The 19509-nt window shown below is 40.8% G+C and overlaps 3 protein-coding genes across 6 annotated transcripts in view; 1 reads left to right on the top strand and 2 right to left on the bottom strand.

Moving 5' to 3' along the window:
• Nucleotides 1–19509, top strand: part of LOC111865096 — a 47067-nt gene that overhangs the window by 17864 nt on the left and 9694 nt on the right. For 3 of the 4 annotated variants that reach the window (XR_004513093.1, XR_004513092.1, XR_002842923.2), the window contains exons 9-11: nucleotides 6567–7130; nucleotides 11276–11425; nucleotides 12364–12454. Coding sequence is in view for 1 of the 4 variants with exons in the window: in XM_023852830.2 (XP_023708598.1) it covers nucleotides 6567–7130; nucleotides 11276–11425; nucleotides 12364–12404 (755 nt within the window). In the remaining 3 variants the exon portion in view is untranslated. Of the gene's footprint in view, nucleotides 1–6566; nucleotides 7131–11275; nucleotides 11426–12363; nucleotides 12963–19509 lie in introns of those variants that run through there. The other variant, XM_023852830.2, reaches the window with a different exon arrangement.
• LOC111865094 lies at nucleotides 16298–16726 on the bottom strand. Its single transcript, XM_023852827.1, has one exon. It carries the CDS (start codon nucleotides 16724–16726, stop codon nucleotides 16298–16300), a length of 429 nt encoding a protein of 142 aa, XP_023708595.1.
• LOC111865093 lies at nucleotides 16741–17649 on the bottom strand. Its single transcript, XM_023852826.1, has one exon. The coding sequence runs from the start codon at nucleotides 17647–17649 to the stop codon at nucleotides 16741–16743; it is 909 nt and encodes a 302-aa protein (XP_023708594.1).

Below are 19509 nucleotides of genomic sequence, written 5' to 3'. Positions count from 1 at the left end.
TGGAACTTTGTGTACTTGGCCATTACATGTGTATTTGATATGACAACTGTTGTGATAGTGGTTTCTAAAAAGTGTTTGGTGCCTCTGAAGATGATCCAAATGGATCAAAACATGTAAAGCTAGTGAATCATCAAGTGAGAAAACTGAAATAGTCACATTGGACAGACTTGTCTTTTGTAATTGCTACAGTATGGACTTTCTTGTTTGCTGTCTGTGTAAATCAGTTGTCATGGTTGTTCATCCTTCATTTCATTGCTGTTTCCACATCAGTTTTGGACTCACAGTTGCAGGTTCAGCACTGAAAGTAGCAGCAAAATAGTAGTGGAAAGGGTGGGTCACTTATCATATTAGGGACAGAAGACTTATTCTACTGTATGATAACCATCACAGTCTTCATATCAGATGTGTAAAAGAAATAGTTTGTGTGTCTGAGTAATGTATTGTTGCGTATTTACGCCATGCAAGAATCATTGAGCCACAGAAATCTCCAAACATGACAATTACGTAACAATAAGTAAAGCTGTGTTTTCTGTGTGCCGCACCACACGCGTTGCTAGGCAGCGCTGCAGTAGACGCATCTTGGCAGCAGCTAGTCGACACGTTGCTGAGCATCACCTCTGTAGACGTGACAGTTATGAAACAGGGGATTAAGCTATGTTTTCTGCATGTCCGTTCAAGGTTTTATAGGAGAGACTGGAATTCCTAAGAAGTGAGTTAGTCATTTCTCAGTCAGTGTTTGTTGTGAGACAGCCGCGGGAGGAAGACGACCTGAACATGTGATTTGAAGTTTTTACGAGTGTCATAGTCAGTGATAGTGGTAGCTGAGAAGTCAGTCAGTGAAGACTTATTGTGTGACTTCAAAACTTTGTGTGTGCTATAGTGCAGTGAGATTGGGAGTGTGTAATTCAGTGAGACTTGCATAGCTCCCGTCTTATAAATACATGAAAACTACTGCAGATAGGCTGAGAAGATTAGCATGTAGTGAGTGTAAATGGTGTAAACCCACAATAGTGTAATAACTAATTTTAGTTACGACCTGTAGGTTATTAATAAATCCAATTGTCAATCCAAACCCTATCTCCAGTTGACCAAAGAGGGTACAGCTGGTGTCAGAAAGTGATTACGATCTTAAACACTCCACAATTTAGGACAAATTATTGAATTCATGAGTGCATCAGGTATTATACTGCCACATGGTGGAGATGGAACAGATGATGGAACACCTGCTGGTGAGAATGGGCACTAATAGAAAAGCCCACTGGGAAGTTCTAAAACAAATAATGAACGACATGAACGATTAATTCAAAACTGCAATTCATTCCATGAGGGCAGGGCAAAAAGAGAGGATGGCCTCTGTGTGTGTGTGGGTGAGAGAGAGTGGGGGGGGGGAAGGACTTTGGATTATGGTGAAAATATGGACTGACTCCCACCTTATCGTGGAGCTGCTTGGGACAAGCAGCCTTAACGAGGGAGTGAATGTAGTGGTTGGAGAATGGGCAACAGGAAGGAAAGACACACCAAGCCAAAGAAAAAGAATACATTGCAAGCACAGCCCTTTGAAAAAAAAAGGAACAGTGATGCCCCGTTAGACTATTCAGGATGAACAGCCTTAAGGAGGGAGCAATGTGGCGTATTTACACCATGCAAGAATCTTTGAGCCACAGAAATATGTAAACATGGCAATTACACAACAACAAGGAAAGTGGTGTTTTTTCTGTGCCACTCCGTGCTCGTTGCTAGGCAGTGCTACAGTAAACGCATCTCGGCAGCAGCTCATCAACACGTTGCTGAGCACCTCTGTAGACGTGACAATTATGCAACAGTGGAGCAAGCTGTGTTTTCTGCATGTCCATTCAAGGTTTTATAGGAGAGACTGGAATTCCTAAGAAATGAGTTAGTCAGATCTCAGTCAGTGTTCGGTGTGAGACAGCCACAGGAGGAATGTGATTTGAAGGTTTTATGAGTTTAATAGTCATTGATAGTGAGTGATAGCTGAGAAGTCAGCCAGTGAAGACTTATTGTGTGACTTCAAAACTTTGTGTGTGCTGTAGTGCAGTGAGATTGGGAGTATGTAATTCAGTGAGACTTGCATAGCTCCCGTCTTATAAATACATGAAAACTACTGCAGATAGACTGAGAAGATTAGCATGTAGTGAGTGTAAATGGTGTAAACCTGCAATAGTGTAATAATTAATTGTAGTTATGACCTGTAGGTTAATAAATCCAATTAACAATTAGAACCCTGTTTCTAGTCAATCAGAGATGTTACAGTATCATCCATACTCAAGATCAGTTACCTCTTTAAGATAAGTAACTCACTTAGTTGAAACTTTACTCCAGTTTATGAGGCCTGACTTTTCATCAGTAAAATTTGTAATGCTTGCCTGTTACACTTGCTAACTGCATCTTATATACCTGCAGTCTGTAGAGTAGTGACATGGATCTCCTACAGACACCTTTTGCTATAGATTCTTATGGATGGTGCTGGATAAAATAATTTAAGTTTCAGAAGTTTGTTCAGCAAGAGTTTACCCCCTTAAAATTCACCCTTCACTGGAAGTTTGTAATTTAATGAATTCTTCAGCTTTCTGCAGATAATGATGAAAGTTAAAATTGCAGTACGTTACTGACCATGCAGATTATTCACTCATTTGGTGAAGTCTTGTTATGTAGGAAATGAGTCAAATTGAACTTCAGGCAGATAATACTTACAGTGTGTGATATGGAAGATGAGAAGTCCATGAAAGTTAAAAGTGTGAATAGTTGTGTTAGGAATGATTCTAGTTTGTTATTAAATTAATAATGTAGGTAGGTGCCTGAAGACTGTTAATTTGATAGTCTGTGCATTCACCCTCTCATCAACAGAACTGTAAGAACGTATGTACGAATATTCTATCATGCTTTATAAACTTTACATCCTGCAAACTTTTGTGCATGAGAGTCAGTTTGCATGGTCCACTTACACAATGTAATCTGGTCAAACCTTACCAAGAGAGAAGAAAGAACAGCTTATAAGTGTGGATTCCTTTATACTGCTGCTGACAGAATCATTAAGTAATCTTAAACTATGTAAATATAATTGTAATTTGGACCATCATAAATAAACCAGCTGGTACTTTTATGGGGGTTAAGGAACTTAAAGAAAGAAGCTCTGAAACAGCTATGGAAGGTTCCATCTGCAGGTAATTTGGATAGAGGGAATGAAGCAATGGGGCTTTATTAACCCTCCATCTTAGGATATTTCTGGTGCCTAGCCTGGCTTGAACACTTCATGTACAGTCAGATCTGCCACTGTAGTCTTTTCTTCTGTCTCTCTTGGTAGAGTATGATTTGATTATGTTTTGTAAATGTAGTGCAGTTGCCTAAGCTTCAGATTGACTTTATGCAGAAATGTCTGCTAATCAGAGAAGAAGTAGAGTTTGTTCATCATACTGGAATATTTGAGCTACACATGTTCTGACATTCTTGTTGATAAGTTTCAGTGATTTGTGATTGTCCAGATATAAGCAAATAGGAAGAACAAGAAATTCAAGAAAGAACTCTTCAGTGTCTGATATTTTTCAAATCTTGTACTCTTCGCCAAGTGTAGTTAGAATAATGCAGGTCAAGATGTATGAGATTGGGAAGGCCAAAAGGAAGGAGACCGCTATGAAAACAAAGATGTAGTTGGTTGGATAATATTAAAATGGATCTTAGAGAGATAGGATGTGGTGGTATGGACTGTATTGATCTGGTTCAAGATAGAGACCATTGGAGGGCTCTTGTTAACACGGTAATGAGCCTTTGGGCTCTATAAAATGTTGGGAATTTCTTGAGTAACTGTGTGACTGGTGGCTTCTCAAGAAGGGCTCAGCTCCATGAAGTTAGTTATTTAGTTAGCTAGTTAATATTTGTGAAATGCTTCTTTATTCAGTATTCATGTGTGTGGGGAGCAAGACATATACTAATTTGAACACTTACTGGTGTGACTCTACAAATGTGTCTAGTGTTCCATGCATATGCATAGTTTTTCAGAGTTGGTCATACTGCAACTTTGTTTTGTATACACGTACATTAAAACACAGTAGTTGAATTTACTATTCCTGTTTCATGTTGTACCTATCCCTACTTCACTACCACTTTCCCCTACCCTGGAAACAGATCCCTCGTTTGCCACTGTGTCCCCTTGGCAGCATCACCGTAACTGCTTACTGTTGATATACAAAGAGAGTACATGAGTCGCTGCTCGATTTGCAGCAAGTTCCCCTCTACAGTTTTCCATGTTTTACCAAATAACTGAGGACTCCTATGGCCTTAAGACTCATGGGACACTTTGTATATGTGACAATATAAAAAAAATTTAAATCGTCACAGAATTTGGTTATCAATTTCTGTGCATAATTGTCCACTGTAGTGCAGTGTATGTAGATCAGAGCTTCAAACCACTGAGAGGCTGCATTTTATGTATGTCTATGTGTAGGCAGTGTTACAAAAATTAATTTTTTCATGTGTAGCAATAGAAATATCTGCCTGCAATGATCAGATCTACAATTCACATACATATGAATAAAAATTACACTCATAGGGATCAAAAACGTTTATTTAAATTTAATACCGTATCACATTGAATATAAGACACACATTTTACACTCTTTCCTCCATTGGAAAATTGAGGTGACTCATAAATTTGAGGAATGTGCACCTTCTTAATTCCCCCCCACCTGAAACCCACATTCAAAAACTGAATGCATCTTAAATTTAAGGGTGTCTCATATTCAAAGTAATGCAGTATATTGTAATATTACATACCAAAATTATAAGAATTCAATAAATCTGCTTCTGGCACAAAATAGAAAACACCCACTCTGAATTATTGTCAACCTGAGCATTATTGACTGATGTTTTCATTTGCAAGATGGTACATGACTCTACATTCATCTTGGTAATAGCAAGTCAGAATGGGGAAGAGGTGCTCTCCCATAAGTTGGTAATCCCAAGAGAAGGAAAATGTTAGTACATAAGAAGTGTGCTGTATCTTCTGGGTTGTGATGCCGTGTAGTCTCACAGGAGTTTACCAGCATTCTTTTGAAATGTTGGTGAACTTCTACCAGACTACATGGCATCACATCTCACAAGGTAGTGCTTCTCAGTCACCACCACAAGTACCTCAGTTCAACATGTTGATACATTGCACATAAAACAAAGTGGCACATCATGGGTTGGCCACCCTGGTGTTTATATAACCTTAATTTTGTAATTTTTGACATATACAAAATAAATTGTGCAAAATCTGTGTTGCACAAGGGTTACATATTTTTTAATACTGGATACTACACCAGATTTAGTATACATGATGTACATAGGCAGTGGTACCACAAGTCTGTTTTTCACTATAAGGGCAGAGAGTATATGCTAAAAATTGGATGTTGTATTTTAAAACTAAGGTAAATGAAAGTTCATGTAACGTTCAGGATAAGGGCACAGGAACACATGAAGCTAGAATGTACTGAACTGTATTGGGGACCCTGTTGGTATAGTGACTAGACTACAGGCTGGACAACTGAAGGATTAGGGATCAATTCCCAGCAGATGTGAGAAGTTTCCTTTTCTCCATGGTGTCCACACCAACTCTGGGTCCCACCCAGCTTCCTGTGCAGCAGGTAGAAATGGCTTTGTCCTCACAATAAAGTGGATGGGACATGAAGCTCACTGCTCACCTCTGTCTAGTGCTGATGGAGCTATATCTCCATTTCCCCATATATGGTTTGTAATTAAGCACAAGGACAGGTTTCCCTTTACCTTCTTCTTGGGGTTCGGTGAGGCCACTTGGTATGTCAACCCCTAGTGGGTCCATTGTATCAATCCCAGTGATGATGGTGATGAATGTAGAGCAGTTGGTGGAATGCGAATTGGTAGGGGAAACAAGTACTCAGAGATAACCAGCCCAATATTTTCAGATTGTAGCCTTTTGGAACATGACACTATGTAGTTTGGTAATTTGGTTTCAGTGTAGTCCCATTTTATGCATATTTGAAATATAGGAACATAAAAATTAATAAAGCCTCACTTTATGCAAAAAGTTTAAAATAATGTGAATCCCTCCAAAAAATTGGCAAGAATAACAATTTTGAGAAAACTTGTCTTGAATTATAAGAGGTCTACTGTGATGTATCCTTGCATAAAATGTGACAGCACTATGCCAGCATTTTGGCTGAACCTAATGCCTCTGTCATCAAAGCAGCCCTGAAAATGGAGGCAGTAGACTCCCCTGAAACATAGGTACCACCGTACCAGACTGCATGGCAACGCATACTAGAAGAATATAATCAGAACACTCGCTGCCTTAATCATCTGTAATCCAATACATTAAGTATTATTATCTGTATGCATTCTACCCTTATGCTGGAAACTTCCGAGTTTCTTGACATTTCTTAAATTCATACATTTGACAGAAAGTTGCATACTCCTGTGGCTTGTAGTATGAAACTTCCTGGACCCATTACAACAGCCGTATCCTGTATAGTACAGTAGAACATGGATGTTTTTATTTTTTCATTTTCTGTTTTTGCTTCTTTGTTTGTCCGTAGAGCTCGGGTTTTGCCTACACTCTTCTACTACTACTTCTTGTACTACTTCCCGCTGTCAGTGTGACCCGCCCCACCGCTGCACAGACAGTATGTTAGCACCCAGCATGGGCATGACGCAAAGCTACCCCACTGCCAGTCCAAGAGCTGAAGGAAGAGTGACGAAATGTCCATCATGTATCAATAATAACGTCAGTTCCAGTGAAGATACTTTTGGTGGCCAAAATTTGTGCGTAGAGGTCACCTCAGGTGAAGAAAAGGAAGTAGATTGCAGTGTTGCCAAGACTAGCGAAGATAGTGACATTCGGGATGGCGATTGTGACATAATGCTGCAGTCATGCGAGGAAGTGTTGACAGAGGAGCCAGGCGATGTGGCCTGTGCGTGTCCAAAAGGAACACGAAGTTTTACTCATACAGGTTCTCTGCCTAAGAAGTGGAAAGATTCATTGAACAATCGCACTAAAGCATGGGGTCGACCTGTGATCCCACCATTTAGGATGACATCTGATGGAACAGTGGTAAATTACTGGTGTGACTTACCACGAAAATCTGTTACGGGGAATCATGGTATGTTTTTTTTGGTTTCCTAACTCTGCATGGCTTTCGTTGGCTTTATGTGTTGTACTTAGATATGCTCACCTCAGCACTTCATCTCATGTTCTCCAGCAAACAGAATATGGTGCGTATCTGTAAACATGGTGAATGAAATAGCAGTTTATATCTTTGTAAATGCTTCTATTTAATAGGCTGACACTTGCTATTCTGTCATTGTGTATATTAGCAAGTAGTTATGTATAGGAGCAGAAGGTGGCAGGTGTAAACAGCAGCGGACAGGTATACTCAGTCGATATTGCTGTGTCAACTTTTACTGAAAGATCATATGGTACCTCTAGATATAAGCACAGCTTCATGTGTGTTGTTACTTTAGTGTCATGGTATGAATGTAGTGGCGCTATTTGTAACCATTTTTATTTTACATTCTTCCTCTCAATCACTCCTTGTACATAGTGGGGCATCATGCGATCTTATAACCACTTCGAAAATATTGGAAGTTGCATGAGGATAGAAACAGGAATGATGTTTAGGGTGCGAGCATGAGGATTCTGCTCAGGGCTTTACGGGTCTCTCTCCGATGAGAGGAGGTTCCTTGAAGAAGTCCGTGGATCACACTCTACTAGTGAAACGATGAACTTGATTTATTTTTGGCAGCACAGCATGATGTTATAGAATCAGTCCATTTAGGCTGATACAACTACTCTGGCACACTACTGTACTGTTCACCACTAGGCATACACAGCAGTACTACTCAGTGCACTGAATACAATGAATTCTGCTATGAGTAGAATGAATACTATAATCAACGTCATACAAAATCAGTCTTCAAATACTCGCGAATAAGTAATGCTTCCAGAACCTTCTGCATTGAGATTTTTCCTGAAGCTACCACACTGTTCTACAGATTGAGAATGTTCTGGAAGTTTCTTTAATTGGGCTGATAGGAGGAGTAACTGATACACATACAAGACCAGCTATCATGGGACTGTCTTGAGTTCCAGTAGTACTTATCTAAACATTCCTCGCTACCAGTTCTCAGAATAGTTACTGCAAAACTGAGTATAAGTCACCTTTAGTACAGAAATTGTATTACGTTCATCATTAGTACAAAAATGGTATTATGTTCTAAGTATTAAGGAGATTAAAATTTTTATTATATTTGGTAATATTTAAGAATGATGCCAGTAAGTAATTATCGGTTACATTAGAGTGCTCTATTTTATCTGCTGCCCTAACTAAATTATGATACAGCTTGAAGTCTACTTTTCTGATAACAAGGATTGCCATTGAACATATTCCTGAGTCCATTTAATTGAATTTGAATCCTGAAAACCATTTCATAAAAATCCATTTTAATACCAAACATACTTTTAGCATTTATTTTCCCATCATAGGTACATGTCCTGCCCATTGCAACGTCCTTGGTTTTTAGTGTACGTGGAAGCTGTTACCGAATGTAATCCTGAGCCATTTTAACCAATTTCACATACCTGAAACTTTTTCTCACTGAATTGTGATGTTATTGCACTGTCATTTCCCTCTTGGAGTGAATATTTAACGTAAATGCATCTGTACCAGAAATCTGGAAAGTAATAGTTACATACAGCTGGGGCCGCACCATAGCTCAAGTGGTTAGTCGCTGGCTTCCCACCGCGGCAGCCCAGGTTCGATCCCAGGTCTGGTCAAGTGGGATTTGTGGTGGACAAAGTGGTGGTGAGCAGGTTTTCTTTGAGTACTTTGGTTTCCCCTGCCATACTTCATTCCACCAACTGCTCCACAATCACCCTCACCTATCATCTTGGGCTGGTACAATAGGCCAGAAGTGGCCGCAGTACAAGGGACTTAGTCTCACACCCACTAGCAATAAAAGAATACATACAACTGACTTTCTGGATTTGAGGACCTCACACTGGTGACCAAGAACAAAGCTGTTGTCTGGGATGTGACACCATGTAGTACAAAATAAGTTTACCAACACCGTTATTGCTTGTTGCTTGCTTGGCTTATTCTTTGACCCTGACGATGGAGGCAGTACATTCTTCTGAAACATCAGTGAATAATATTATATTGTAGCATCCTCTTGCACTTTGCCCTTAGTGTTGATTAGTTCTACAGTCTTATGTGCAACATTTTATTAAAACTTATTAATAGTTAGTCACTTTAAAAGTTTTTACAACATGTTTCGACGTAAGAGGTCATCATCAGGTGTTAACAGTTGTGGGATGGTATACCTAGCATGTATGTTTGTATCTCTCTTACCGTGTTACAAGGTGTGTCCCAAAAGTCATGAAATATATTTCTTTCACGTGCTCCTATTGGTCGGAGCGTGCTGGAACCAGTTGGGTTGGGGGGGGGAGGCCTTTAGCTTCACAGCGAGCCAAAAGTCAGTCTGTTCGAGCATCGGAGGCGTCAGTATCGCTGATTTAGTGCACCTGTGTTTTGTGACCATGTCATGGCGCGGGATGGCGGATACATTCGAACAATGTTGGGCGGTCAAGTTCTGCACAAAGCTGAACAAAAAAGCTGCCGAAACTCACAAACTGCTTAAGCAAGCCTACAGGGAGTCCTCTCTATCATATGTGCAAGTTACAAGGTGGGTGAAGAAGCTTAAGGAGGGCCAGGAAGGAGTGGAAGATGACATCCTCTCTGGACGGCCATCAACAAACCAAAACAATGAAAATGTGACTCATGTGCGTGATTTGTTGAATACTGACCGTCAAATGACTGTCCGGTTGTTAGCCGACACTCTGAACATTCCAAAAACCGTTGTGTATCGCATCTTTATGGACGAATTGAACATGCGAAAGGTGTGCACCAAGCTGTTCCCCAAATTGTTGACGGACGAGCAAAAGGCCAATCTAGTGTTGATCGCGAGTGAATTGAAGGAACGTGTGGAAATTGAACCTCATTGAGAATGCACTCAAAGGACGCCATTTTGAAAGCATTCAGACTATCCAAACGGCCGTGACAACAGCTTTAAATGAGGTTCCCGTCGAGGCCTTTGAAGGGGCGTACCGGGCATGGGAGAGTCGGTGGAAAAAATGTGTAGATGCTCATGGACCGTACTTTGAAGAATATTAACACTTTGTATCGATATCATCAATAAATTAAAAATATATATATATTTCATGACTTTCGGGACATACCTTGTATGTTCCTTGTCTTGTTTCCAACTGCAGCAAGAAGGAATACACACATCGCTAGGGAAAGCATACGTGAACAACTAAGCATCAACAGAGATAGACAGCATTTTCCTCACCCACAACTGTTAACACCTGATGATGACTGCCTAGGTCGAAATATGTCGTAAAGAACTTGTGACGAACTTTTAATAAGTTTTAATGAAATGTTGCACATAAGACTCTAGAACTAATTAATACATCAGTGAACTTTTACCAAACTACATGCCATAACATACCAGAAAGTATACTCCATCCAAAACATCTTTGAGGGTATATCATACCTTTCATGGGCAACATTATGGAAGGAGAAACCTTTATGTTCAGTGAGATATCTGGTATCTAGTAGATCTAGTAGTATCTGCTTGAAATCTTGGCTGGGGAACTGGCTTGCTTTTTGTATACCCATTGGCAGTTATTCTCCTCTGTAATAATTATCACATGTAGGGTGGTACGTGTGACAAAAATAATGGGTTTTAGATTGCATGATTGGATTTATTAGCACTTCGGTTACAAGTTCTCTCTTAATTAAAATTAATACAGCACTATCACTGATTTACACAATATACAGTTCAACATTACACACACACTAGGATTCCCCATCTTCACTGGTCATCTCCTGGGAATGGATCTCAACACACAAACTAGGACTTCAAATCACTGTGAAGCCATCTTATTTTTTGTTAAATCACCCTGGAATCTTGGAACTCAACTAAATTATTCTCTCAGCTGCAAGTGTTATATAGTCGCAGCATGAACAACATAGAAAACACAGTTCTACTGCAGACCACACAGGAACACAAGTCACATGATAGCTAAGCACTGTTGGGGTGTGTTGTCATTGTGCCTGCGTGGAAGTGTGTTTACTGAGCCATTTCCTAGAAGCTGGTTGCATAACCCTGTTGTTCCACTGTTGCATGTTGAGGGAGTTGCTTAGCAATGGATTTACATGTCTCAATATTCATTATTTGTTGTTAGAACTGGATGATGGAGCTTACAACCCACTGTGGACAATGAGAGGATTCACACAGACATTTCACTTCTGGAAAGAGACTCGGCGTGCACAGTCTGTGCCACTGAATGCCTTCCTTACGTATATAACACTGCCATGGTGGAGTATAGCTACAGGTATTTTTTCTTTGTACATCTCTTGCTATAACAATTAGATGTATATAAAATGTAATCCAGGTTAGATGGAAGTAAGTTTACTCTGGACTTTGACTAATGCTATGGGAACTAAGTTGTTTAAGAGTCCTTGATGCTTCCAAGTTGAAGTGGCAGCAACATTTACCCAGGTGTTATTCATCCTGTGAGAAATGCTGCACCTGCTGCTAAAATTGCATGCCCTAGACATCTGCTTTTTGCATTTCCTTAAAAATAGTTTAAATTGTTATTGCTTGTTGGTACAGTTCCTAGGAGAGGAGAAGGAAATTTTGAAATATTATATGACAATTAATTGTGCTGCAACCTGCTAGTAGTGCCTACTGACCCTGAAAAGATCTAATTTTCTGTTTTTTGTATAGTCAGTATTCAAGACTTTAGGCTGCCATTGCAGTGAATGATGAAAGCATGGTCTTCTGAGATATGGTGCCATTTAGTTCAGTAGATAGGCTGCCTTCATCTTCAAGATAACCAAACTACAAAGCATCACATCTCAGAAGAGTGTCATCTTAATGATCAATATTTGTTTATTCAGTTATTCACATTTTGGAAATTATCTATCATTCTGGTCTTTCTTTAAAATAATGTTACGGAAACTGTGCTCTGCCTCTGTTCTCAGGCAAAAGGTGTGCTAGGCCCAATTGATGGTGCTAGTTGCTGTCTTGAGATACCAGAACCAATAAGGCAGGACATATAAACCAAACTTAACATAAACCATCTGTCAGAGTCAAACATAAACATACAAGACAGTGGATAATGTCCAAAAAGTCAATAATTGTATCAATACACCATTGTCACGAACTTTTAAACTTTACTGTTTTTTAGGTTGCTGTATGAAGTAACAGCCCAAATTGCATCTCTTTGCTGTTTCATGTCCACCTGCTAAGCATGATTCTGCATTTCAGATATTCTGGATCACCGTGAGGGACCCATTCTCACATTTTAGTAATCGCTTACTGCTGCACATGCCCGAGAAGCAATACTCAGGAAGCTTCTGTGAGTATGAGTGACCTATATTGCTAGGGCAGTGTGACAGGTCTCAGAACCTTGGAATTTCTGTGCCTGTGTGACAAAAGTGTAATGGTGATTTGATGGCACCAGTTGCAATTCATGTCTTAGAAATAAGGAATAGCATAACATATAGTTGTAGTAACTTTGAATTGTTATAATGTCTGTTGTGATGTAAGATATGGCCAGGGAGCAATCAGGATGCAACATGTTTGGAACAGCTTTGTGTGATGGTTCAGATGGTTTGTGACTGACTAATGCTACATACAGCGCAACACTGATTTAGTGTTCCTCAGTCAGAATTAGATGGCCACCCTGATCTGACAAACCATTCACTTTGTGCTCTGTCAGTTGCTGAATTTTAATTATTTTGGATTCTTACGGAAAAATTAACTATGGATGTGGGATAGTTCATTTCTGATCATTTCTAATAATGAATTAAATGTAAGAAGAGTACTGTCTTCTGAGAAGTGGCCTCCGTAGTCTAGAGGTAATGTTCCCACCTCATGACTCGTAGTACACGGGTTCAAGTACCCGGCAGAGGTCGTCGAATTTTTAAGGGCGGAAAAATTCAGGGAACAAGTCCTCCGGGAGGGACTTTAAGCTGTGGGTCCCGTGTTGTAGCTTTATGGCACGTAAAAGAACCTCATATCTCCAAAGGAGGTCACTGAGCCAAATTACAGACGTTTCCCGCCCAACAGCAGTATCTAATACCTCTGGTAGATGGGGGAAGCATTATAGATACCTCTCAGCTAGTAGAGCCGGTCTCGCTGGCTGGGCGGGACTGATAGTAAGCACCAGTACAGGTAGGATATAGAGACTGGTAGAAATCGTAGAGGGAAGCACAATGGACCAATACAGGTCTCAGTGCATGGGGAAACCCACCCTACAACCGCTCTTCGGCTGTCACTTCTTGCAACCGTTGTTCGCTACTTCTTATGACCGTCCCCTATCTATCTTTATATTTATTTATTTCTTTATTTGCCCGCTTCGGTAGAACACTTGACTCTTCTCAGGGTTGTGTCACGGTAATAACTGGAGCAACGAAGAGGCTACACATTTAAAGCTAGTCCACTGATACAAATCAAAGACACTATTTTCTGCTTAATGCAAATTGTTTATTTCAGAAGCAAATACTATAACTTTATTGGCAAGTACGGAGTAATGTGCCCCTTTTATTATTATCAAAGATTAATCGAACCAAATAGACTGATAAATTTAGATATACTTGGAGAGCGCAGCTCAATACGTCTGCCTCTGGTGAATTCAAAATGCCAAGTCCTTCACCCACTCTATTCTATGGGAGCGTCACTTCATCCACTGTATAGGATTTGAACTGACGGCCTTTCTCCCAGACAAGAATAATTTCCTAATGGCTGATTTTAACTGCCAATTCATCATACCATCAGTACTAGACAATCACATTACTAACTTTGAGAATAAAGAGATCCAAAGATATCGAACCCGGAACCCTACATGTGAAAGCGTTTAGGGTTCAATTACACCCTTCCGAAGACACTTTTATAACAGCTATCCTATTAGCAAAACAACATTTACATATTCGGCAAACTACAGACATGTCTTTTCATAATGGGCCATGTCCCTTTTATGGTCACCCAAGCTGCAGGTAACAAAACAAGGCATTTGTTCCTGTCCAAATGCGAAAAGCAAGTCATAACTTCTTAATGGATGGATCTCCCTAATAAATCAGTCACTCTATTGTATTGGCTAAAGAGGAACATAGTGTCCATTAAAGAGTTTTAAAAGGTTTGGACTGTTACAACCCTCTCCAATAACTAACTAACTAACTAACTGACTATCTTCTGAGACATTATACCGTGTACTGTAGACATTCACTGATACTTTGAAGGAACTGACTGCCACCATGTTCAGGGTTGAAGAGTAGGCATGACAGAAAAAACACGAAAAACACGGGAAAAATGTTGCTTTCACAATGAAAATCAAGGGTGCATTATTTATATTATGGTGCAAATTATGCACTGAAATACAGTAGTGCAATGTGTTAGTGGCTAGACATGGGTTCTGCACTGAGTATTTAATTTACTGAACGCTTATTACTAATAACCACAAATAGTTACAGCGCTTCCACTGTTCTATGCACCCTACAAGTGACTAAAGCACATCCAAATCTTCAGATCCTATTAATCGCACTGGTCATTGCTTGGTTACAGCCTTCATGAGGTGTTCTATTATGGTGCAAGGGGAGGGGGGTATCCCAAATTCTTGTAATAATCCCATTACTGTCACCACATAAATATTACACAATGGCCACCACCCGTGGGACTACCAAAATTTATAATGTCCCCCTGTGGGGATGCCACTTTTATTAACCTTTAACGTACGGACTTTTAAATTGCCAGCAGCCCTGTACGGCCGGAATTTAAATCGCCCTAATTAATTAACATTGCAAACTTTCAGAAAAAAATGCATATTTTCTGTTCTGTGCAACATAGAAATATGAACTAAATAGAACCTGAAAGACAATAAAATTTTCTACATGTACACAAAAGAGCAAGTTTTACAAATGAAAATTAACTGTGATTATTTTGTCATGAAATGCAAAATATAATTTTTATTATATATATGTTATGAAATTCCAAAGGACTTACCCGTTGTTTATTCTTCAACCTTGAATCATGGTGCTATTGTAAATATAATCACACTATATACAATAATATTTTGTTCAGACTTTATGCGAGTTTGAACTGCATCACTTCACAGTTTACGATACCTCACACTCTGACGCGCGTGTGCGACTTCTCGAAGCACTCCACACACACAGCACATCACACTTTTTACAATAGAAGAGCATACTTCTGCTTTTCTTATTCTGAGAACAAACATGACGTCTTTTTTTCCCTTTGGTTGGCCAGTGTTGTGAATGTTTCACCTTCAGTCTACTCAGTTGGGCCCCAGATAAACTTGGCCTCCCCCGAGAAAAGCCACTGACCATGATATTAGCCTCATGCGATTGAATCAAATCCTGCACCAATATTTCGTGGAAGAACTGGTTGGCTGGGGACAGGCTACTGGTAGTCAATGACATGAACCTGGGTGGCTGTGTGGAGTTCTCTTGAGGGATAAGGTGAGAGGTTTCCATGACTTGTTGAGATAAAACCCTGTTTCCTTGTTCATGTTGTTTGGATGGAGCTCAATCTCAGTGGCCTCCATGATGATGATGCGATCCAGGTAACGGCTCTTACAGGCGAATATGGCGGTTTTGTGAAACTGGATACGGTGGTCTAGTTCAATGCTGTGTTCAGCTATGGCTGAGTTGTCCGGATGTTCTAGGCATAAATGCCGTTAATGTTCTTTCAACCTGGTGTCCACAGAACGGCCCGTTTGCCCAATGTAGACCTTGTCGCACTCGCAGGGGATTCTGTAAATTCCTAGTGTCCTCAGTCCCAGGTGATCCTTGACAGGCCGGAGGAAATTAGATATTTTCTTAGGAGGCAGGCCAACTGATTTGATGTTGTATCGGGACAGCACTCTACTGATCCTGTTGAATATAGTCCCGACAAAGGGCAAGAAGACAACAGTGTCTCTGCGGTCATCATGTTGATTGTAGTTGGGATGGCAGTTGAGGGCCCTGTGGATCTGCCGGTCATTATAACCATTCCGTCTGAAGATGTCCTTCAGGAACTCCAACTCCGCACGCAGGCTGTCTTGATCACACAGAGCTCTGGCCCTGTGTACCAGTGTGGAAAGAGCTGCCTGTTTACTGGAAGGGTGATGATGGGACCTGGCATTGAGATAGAGGTTGGTGTGTGTGGGTTTACGGTACACTCTATGGCCTAGAGAGACATCGGGTCACCTGTAAATATCTATGCCGAGGAAGGGAAGGTGGCCTTCACTTTTGGTTTCCATGGTGAACTGAATGCTTTGGTGGATACTGTTTAGGTGGTTCAGGAAATCCCTCAGCTTGTCAGGTCTGTGGGGCCAGATGACGAAGGTGTCATCCACATAGCGAAACCAACATAGGGGCTTGTGTGGAGCCAAGTCAAGCGCCCTCTCCTCAGAATCCTTCATGTAGAAGTTAGCAATGACCGGAGATAGTGGAGAGCCCATGGCTACACTGTAAGTCTGTTCGTAGAACTGGCCATCGAAGCTGAAGTAGGATGTGGTTAGGACATTGTGAAAGAGCCTCAAGACATCTTTGGTGAAGTTTCCTCCTAGCAGATCCATAGTGTCCTTGATTGGCACCTTCATGAAAAGCGACACCACATCGAAGCTAACCATTATATCATAAGGGTTTAATCAGAGGATTTTAAGGTGTGGACAAATTTGGCAGAGTTTCTCATGTGGTGTGGGGAGTTACAGGTATAGGTGCTAAGTAGGCCAGCCAAATGTTTGGCCAAGCGATAGGTAGGGGAGCCAATGTTGCTGATAATGAGCCTTAATGGTATGTCAGGTTTGTTGATCTTGGGCAACACATAGAGTCTCAGTGGTCTGGAACATTGGGGTCGTAGTTGTTGGCAGGTCTCTTCAGCAAACGGGGACTTTTTTAGGAGAAGCACAGTCTTGCGCTCTATGGAGTCAGTGGGATCCTTCTTCAGCTTCTTGTAGGTCTTGCCCTCTAGGAGAGCAGCAATCTTCTGGTTGTAGTCAGAAGTGGCCAGAACCACGGCTGCATTACCTTTGTCGGCCGGAAGAACCGTGGGCGTCTCGTTGGATTTTAAGGCTCGGAGAGCCCTCCTCTCGGCACCAGTGAGGTTGTCCTTGGGTTTGTTGGAGCCCTTGAGGATCCTGACTGTCTCCTGTCGAATCTCCTCTGCAGTCTCTTCAGGTAGGACCATTACAGCCTTTTCAACCCCGCACAGGATATCCTGAACTGGGATAGAACCAGGGGCTACAGCAAAGTTCAGGCCCTTCCTCAGAGCAGAGTAAGGCGCTTCTTCCAAAGGTACACCACTTAGATTGGCTACGGTCTTCCTGTTGTCATGAAGGTGGGGTGGATGTGTCTTGTGCAAGTTAGTGAACTTCTTGCACTGTCTGGCTCTAGCCTCGTCACCGATATTAACAGCTTTCTGGGTCGTGATGCGGTCGATTAGGTCCGAATCAACTGCGGACAGGACTTGGGTTAAGCGAAGATGTAACTTAATCAGCTCTCTGGAGACAACGTCCAGTTCTCGTCTTGTGTAGTGGATGCGTTCACGTAGCATAGAGAAGCTGGTGCGTCTGTAGATCCTTTTGGCAGTGTCAGAGGTTATGTGGTGTTGGAACTGAAGGAAATGAGATATGATGCCATGGTCTCTGCATCTAAGGAGGAAGGGAAGGGTGCACAGTAGCTTGACTTCACAAAATTTGTTGTTCAGATTGTCAAAAATCTTCTGATTTTCCAGAGCTTATACTCTGGGTCAGCTCGATTTGGAGGAGCTTCATTGTTTACAAAATGCAGGAATCTCAAAATATGGAAGAAACGGTCTCGTACCATGGTGTTACGGTAGAATGGAGTGTAGTATTGCTCATCTCTTGACCAATAATCTTTGAGGGTGTCCCATTGATTGGGGCCCATTTGAATTATTATTGCCAAAAAATTATGCATTTCTTCAATTGTAACATCAGGCGGTCGAACAGAAGGGCCTGGAGCATCTTGGCATGCCATAAATTGGTGGAAATATATATTGGTTTCTTGTAACAAGGTTTGGAATATTTGCTGGAAAAACAGAATGAAAATGGAAAAAGGAGAGGACTGTGCATTTATATTGGGAGCAGCTGATCTGTTGATTCCATTCAGAGGACCACTGAAGTCCAGTACCTTTGGCGAATCCTCGGGTCTTCTATGACGAAACCTAATTTCCGCTTCCTCTGCCTCATTACATTATGATGATGACAGCATATTTTCACGAGGTTAAATGAACTCATTGAGTTCTTCTAACTCTTCATCAGATTCCTCTTCCATCAATATTTCCTCCAGTTCTTCTGCATCGAGAAGTTTTGAATATCGGGCACGTTTTTGAGGTTCTATCTTGGGGGAGGGGGGTTTCCAGCTAAATCGGATAAATTATGTTGATTGACAAAGCAATACTCTCACCTGTTAGTAATAGTCCAAAATAGTGATGCAAAGTACACTCAACTCTCGATTATCCGGCATAATGGTGGGGATGAAAATCACCTTTAATTGAAAACCCGGTTAAGACAAATTTTATTAAAAGCAGTACTGTAATACTGTACTGTAAAACTGTACTGGTTTCACCTTCTTAGGTTGATAACACTATCTCTGGGACTAAAGCTTGAGCATCTCAGGCGATGACCCTGGTCTGCCTGTTCGTTTTGTGGCACACAAACAGCCCGTTTCCTCAAATTTCCTATACCACTCTCTCGTTATTTTTATCCATCAGTGGTTCTGTATGATACTTGGTTTGGAAACCATGTTGCACTGTTATAACTGACCTGGTTTTAGGAAGTTGCAAGATGCAAAAAGATTTCTGTTTGCCTGAAAATGCAATGTTTCAACATTACTGTCTCCTAGTTGCAGTTTTCTATTGGATTTGATGTGCTTTGTCCATGTCAGTCTTATATCAAGATGCAGGCCCAGATATTTCCCTTCATTTTTGTGGTGTCGATCAACATTTCCCATTTGCACTGTCAGACAGGTTTGGTTGCATAGGGTGAGTGTAATGTGTGGATTTGCTTTGATTTGTTTTAATTCTACATTTGTTCACCCAGTCATCGATCTTATTGATGGTTGCTTAGGGTTTCATTTAGGCTGTTGCTGGATTTTCATGTGACTAAGATTGCTGTATTATCGGCGAAGGTATCAGTTGTTGTGTTGTCTGATATCGGGAGGTCGCTTGTGTAGGTAAGACATAGGAGAGGTCCTTGGACACTACCTAGCAATACTCCTGCTTCAATTTTCCTTAAGGCTGTGATATTGTCTTTGAATTTTGCTTGAAAGAGCCTGTCCATTAGATGTGATTCTAATATTCTTTAATATGCATTGGGAAGGATTTTTCTGATTTTGAACAAGGGGCTTGAGTGCCATACTGTATCAGATGCTTGTGATGTCTAAAAATGCCACA

The sequence above is a fragment of the Cryptotermes secundus genome, unplaced genomic scaffold, assembly GCF_002891405.2.
Source record: "Cryptotermes secundus unplaced genomic scaffold, Csec_1.0 scaffold4417, whole genome shotgun sequence".
In the NCBI taxonomy this organism is placed as follows: Eukaryota; Metazoa; Arthropoda; class Insecta; order Blattodea; family Kalotermitidae; genus Cryptotermes; species Cryptotermes secundus.
The sequence above is the reverse complement of the archived record's forward strand: the minus strand, read 5'-3'. Positions and strand labels throughout refer to the sequence as shown.

Coding starts and splice junctions, on each gene's coding strand:
- LOC111865094 (XM_023852827.1), bottom strand. CDS start 16,726: ATGGTTAGCTTCGATGTGGTGTCGCTTTTCATGAAGGTGCCAATCAAG.
- LOC111865093 (XM_023852826.1), bottom strand. CDS start 17,649: ATGCTACGTGAACGCATCCACTACACAAGACGAGAACTGGACGTTGTC.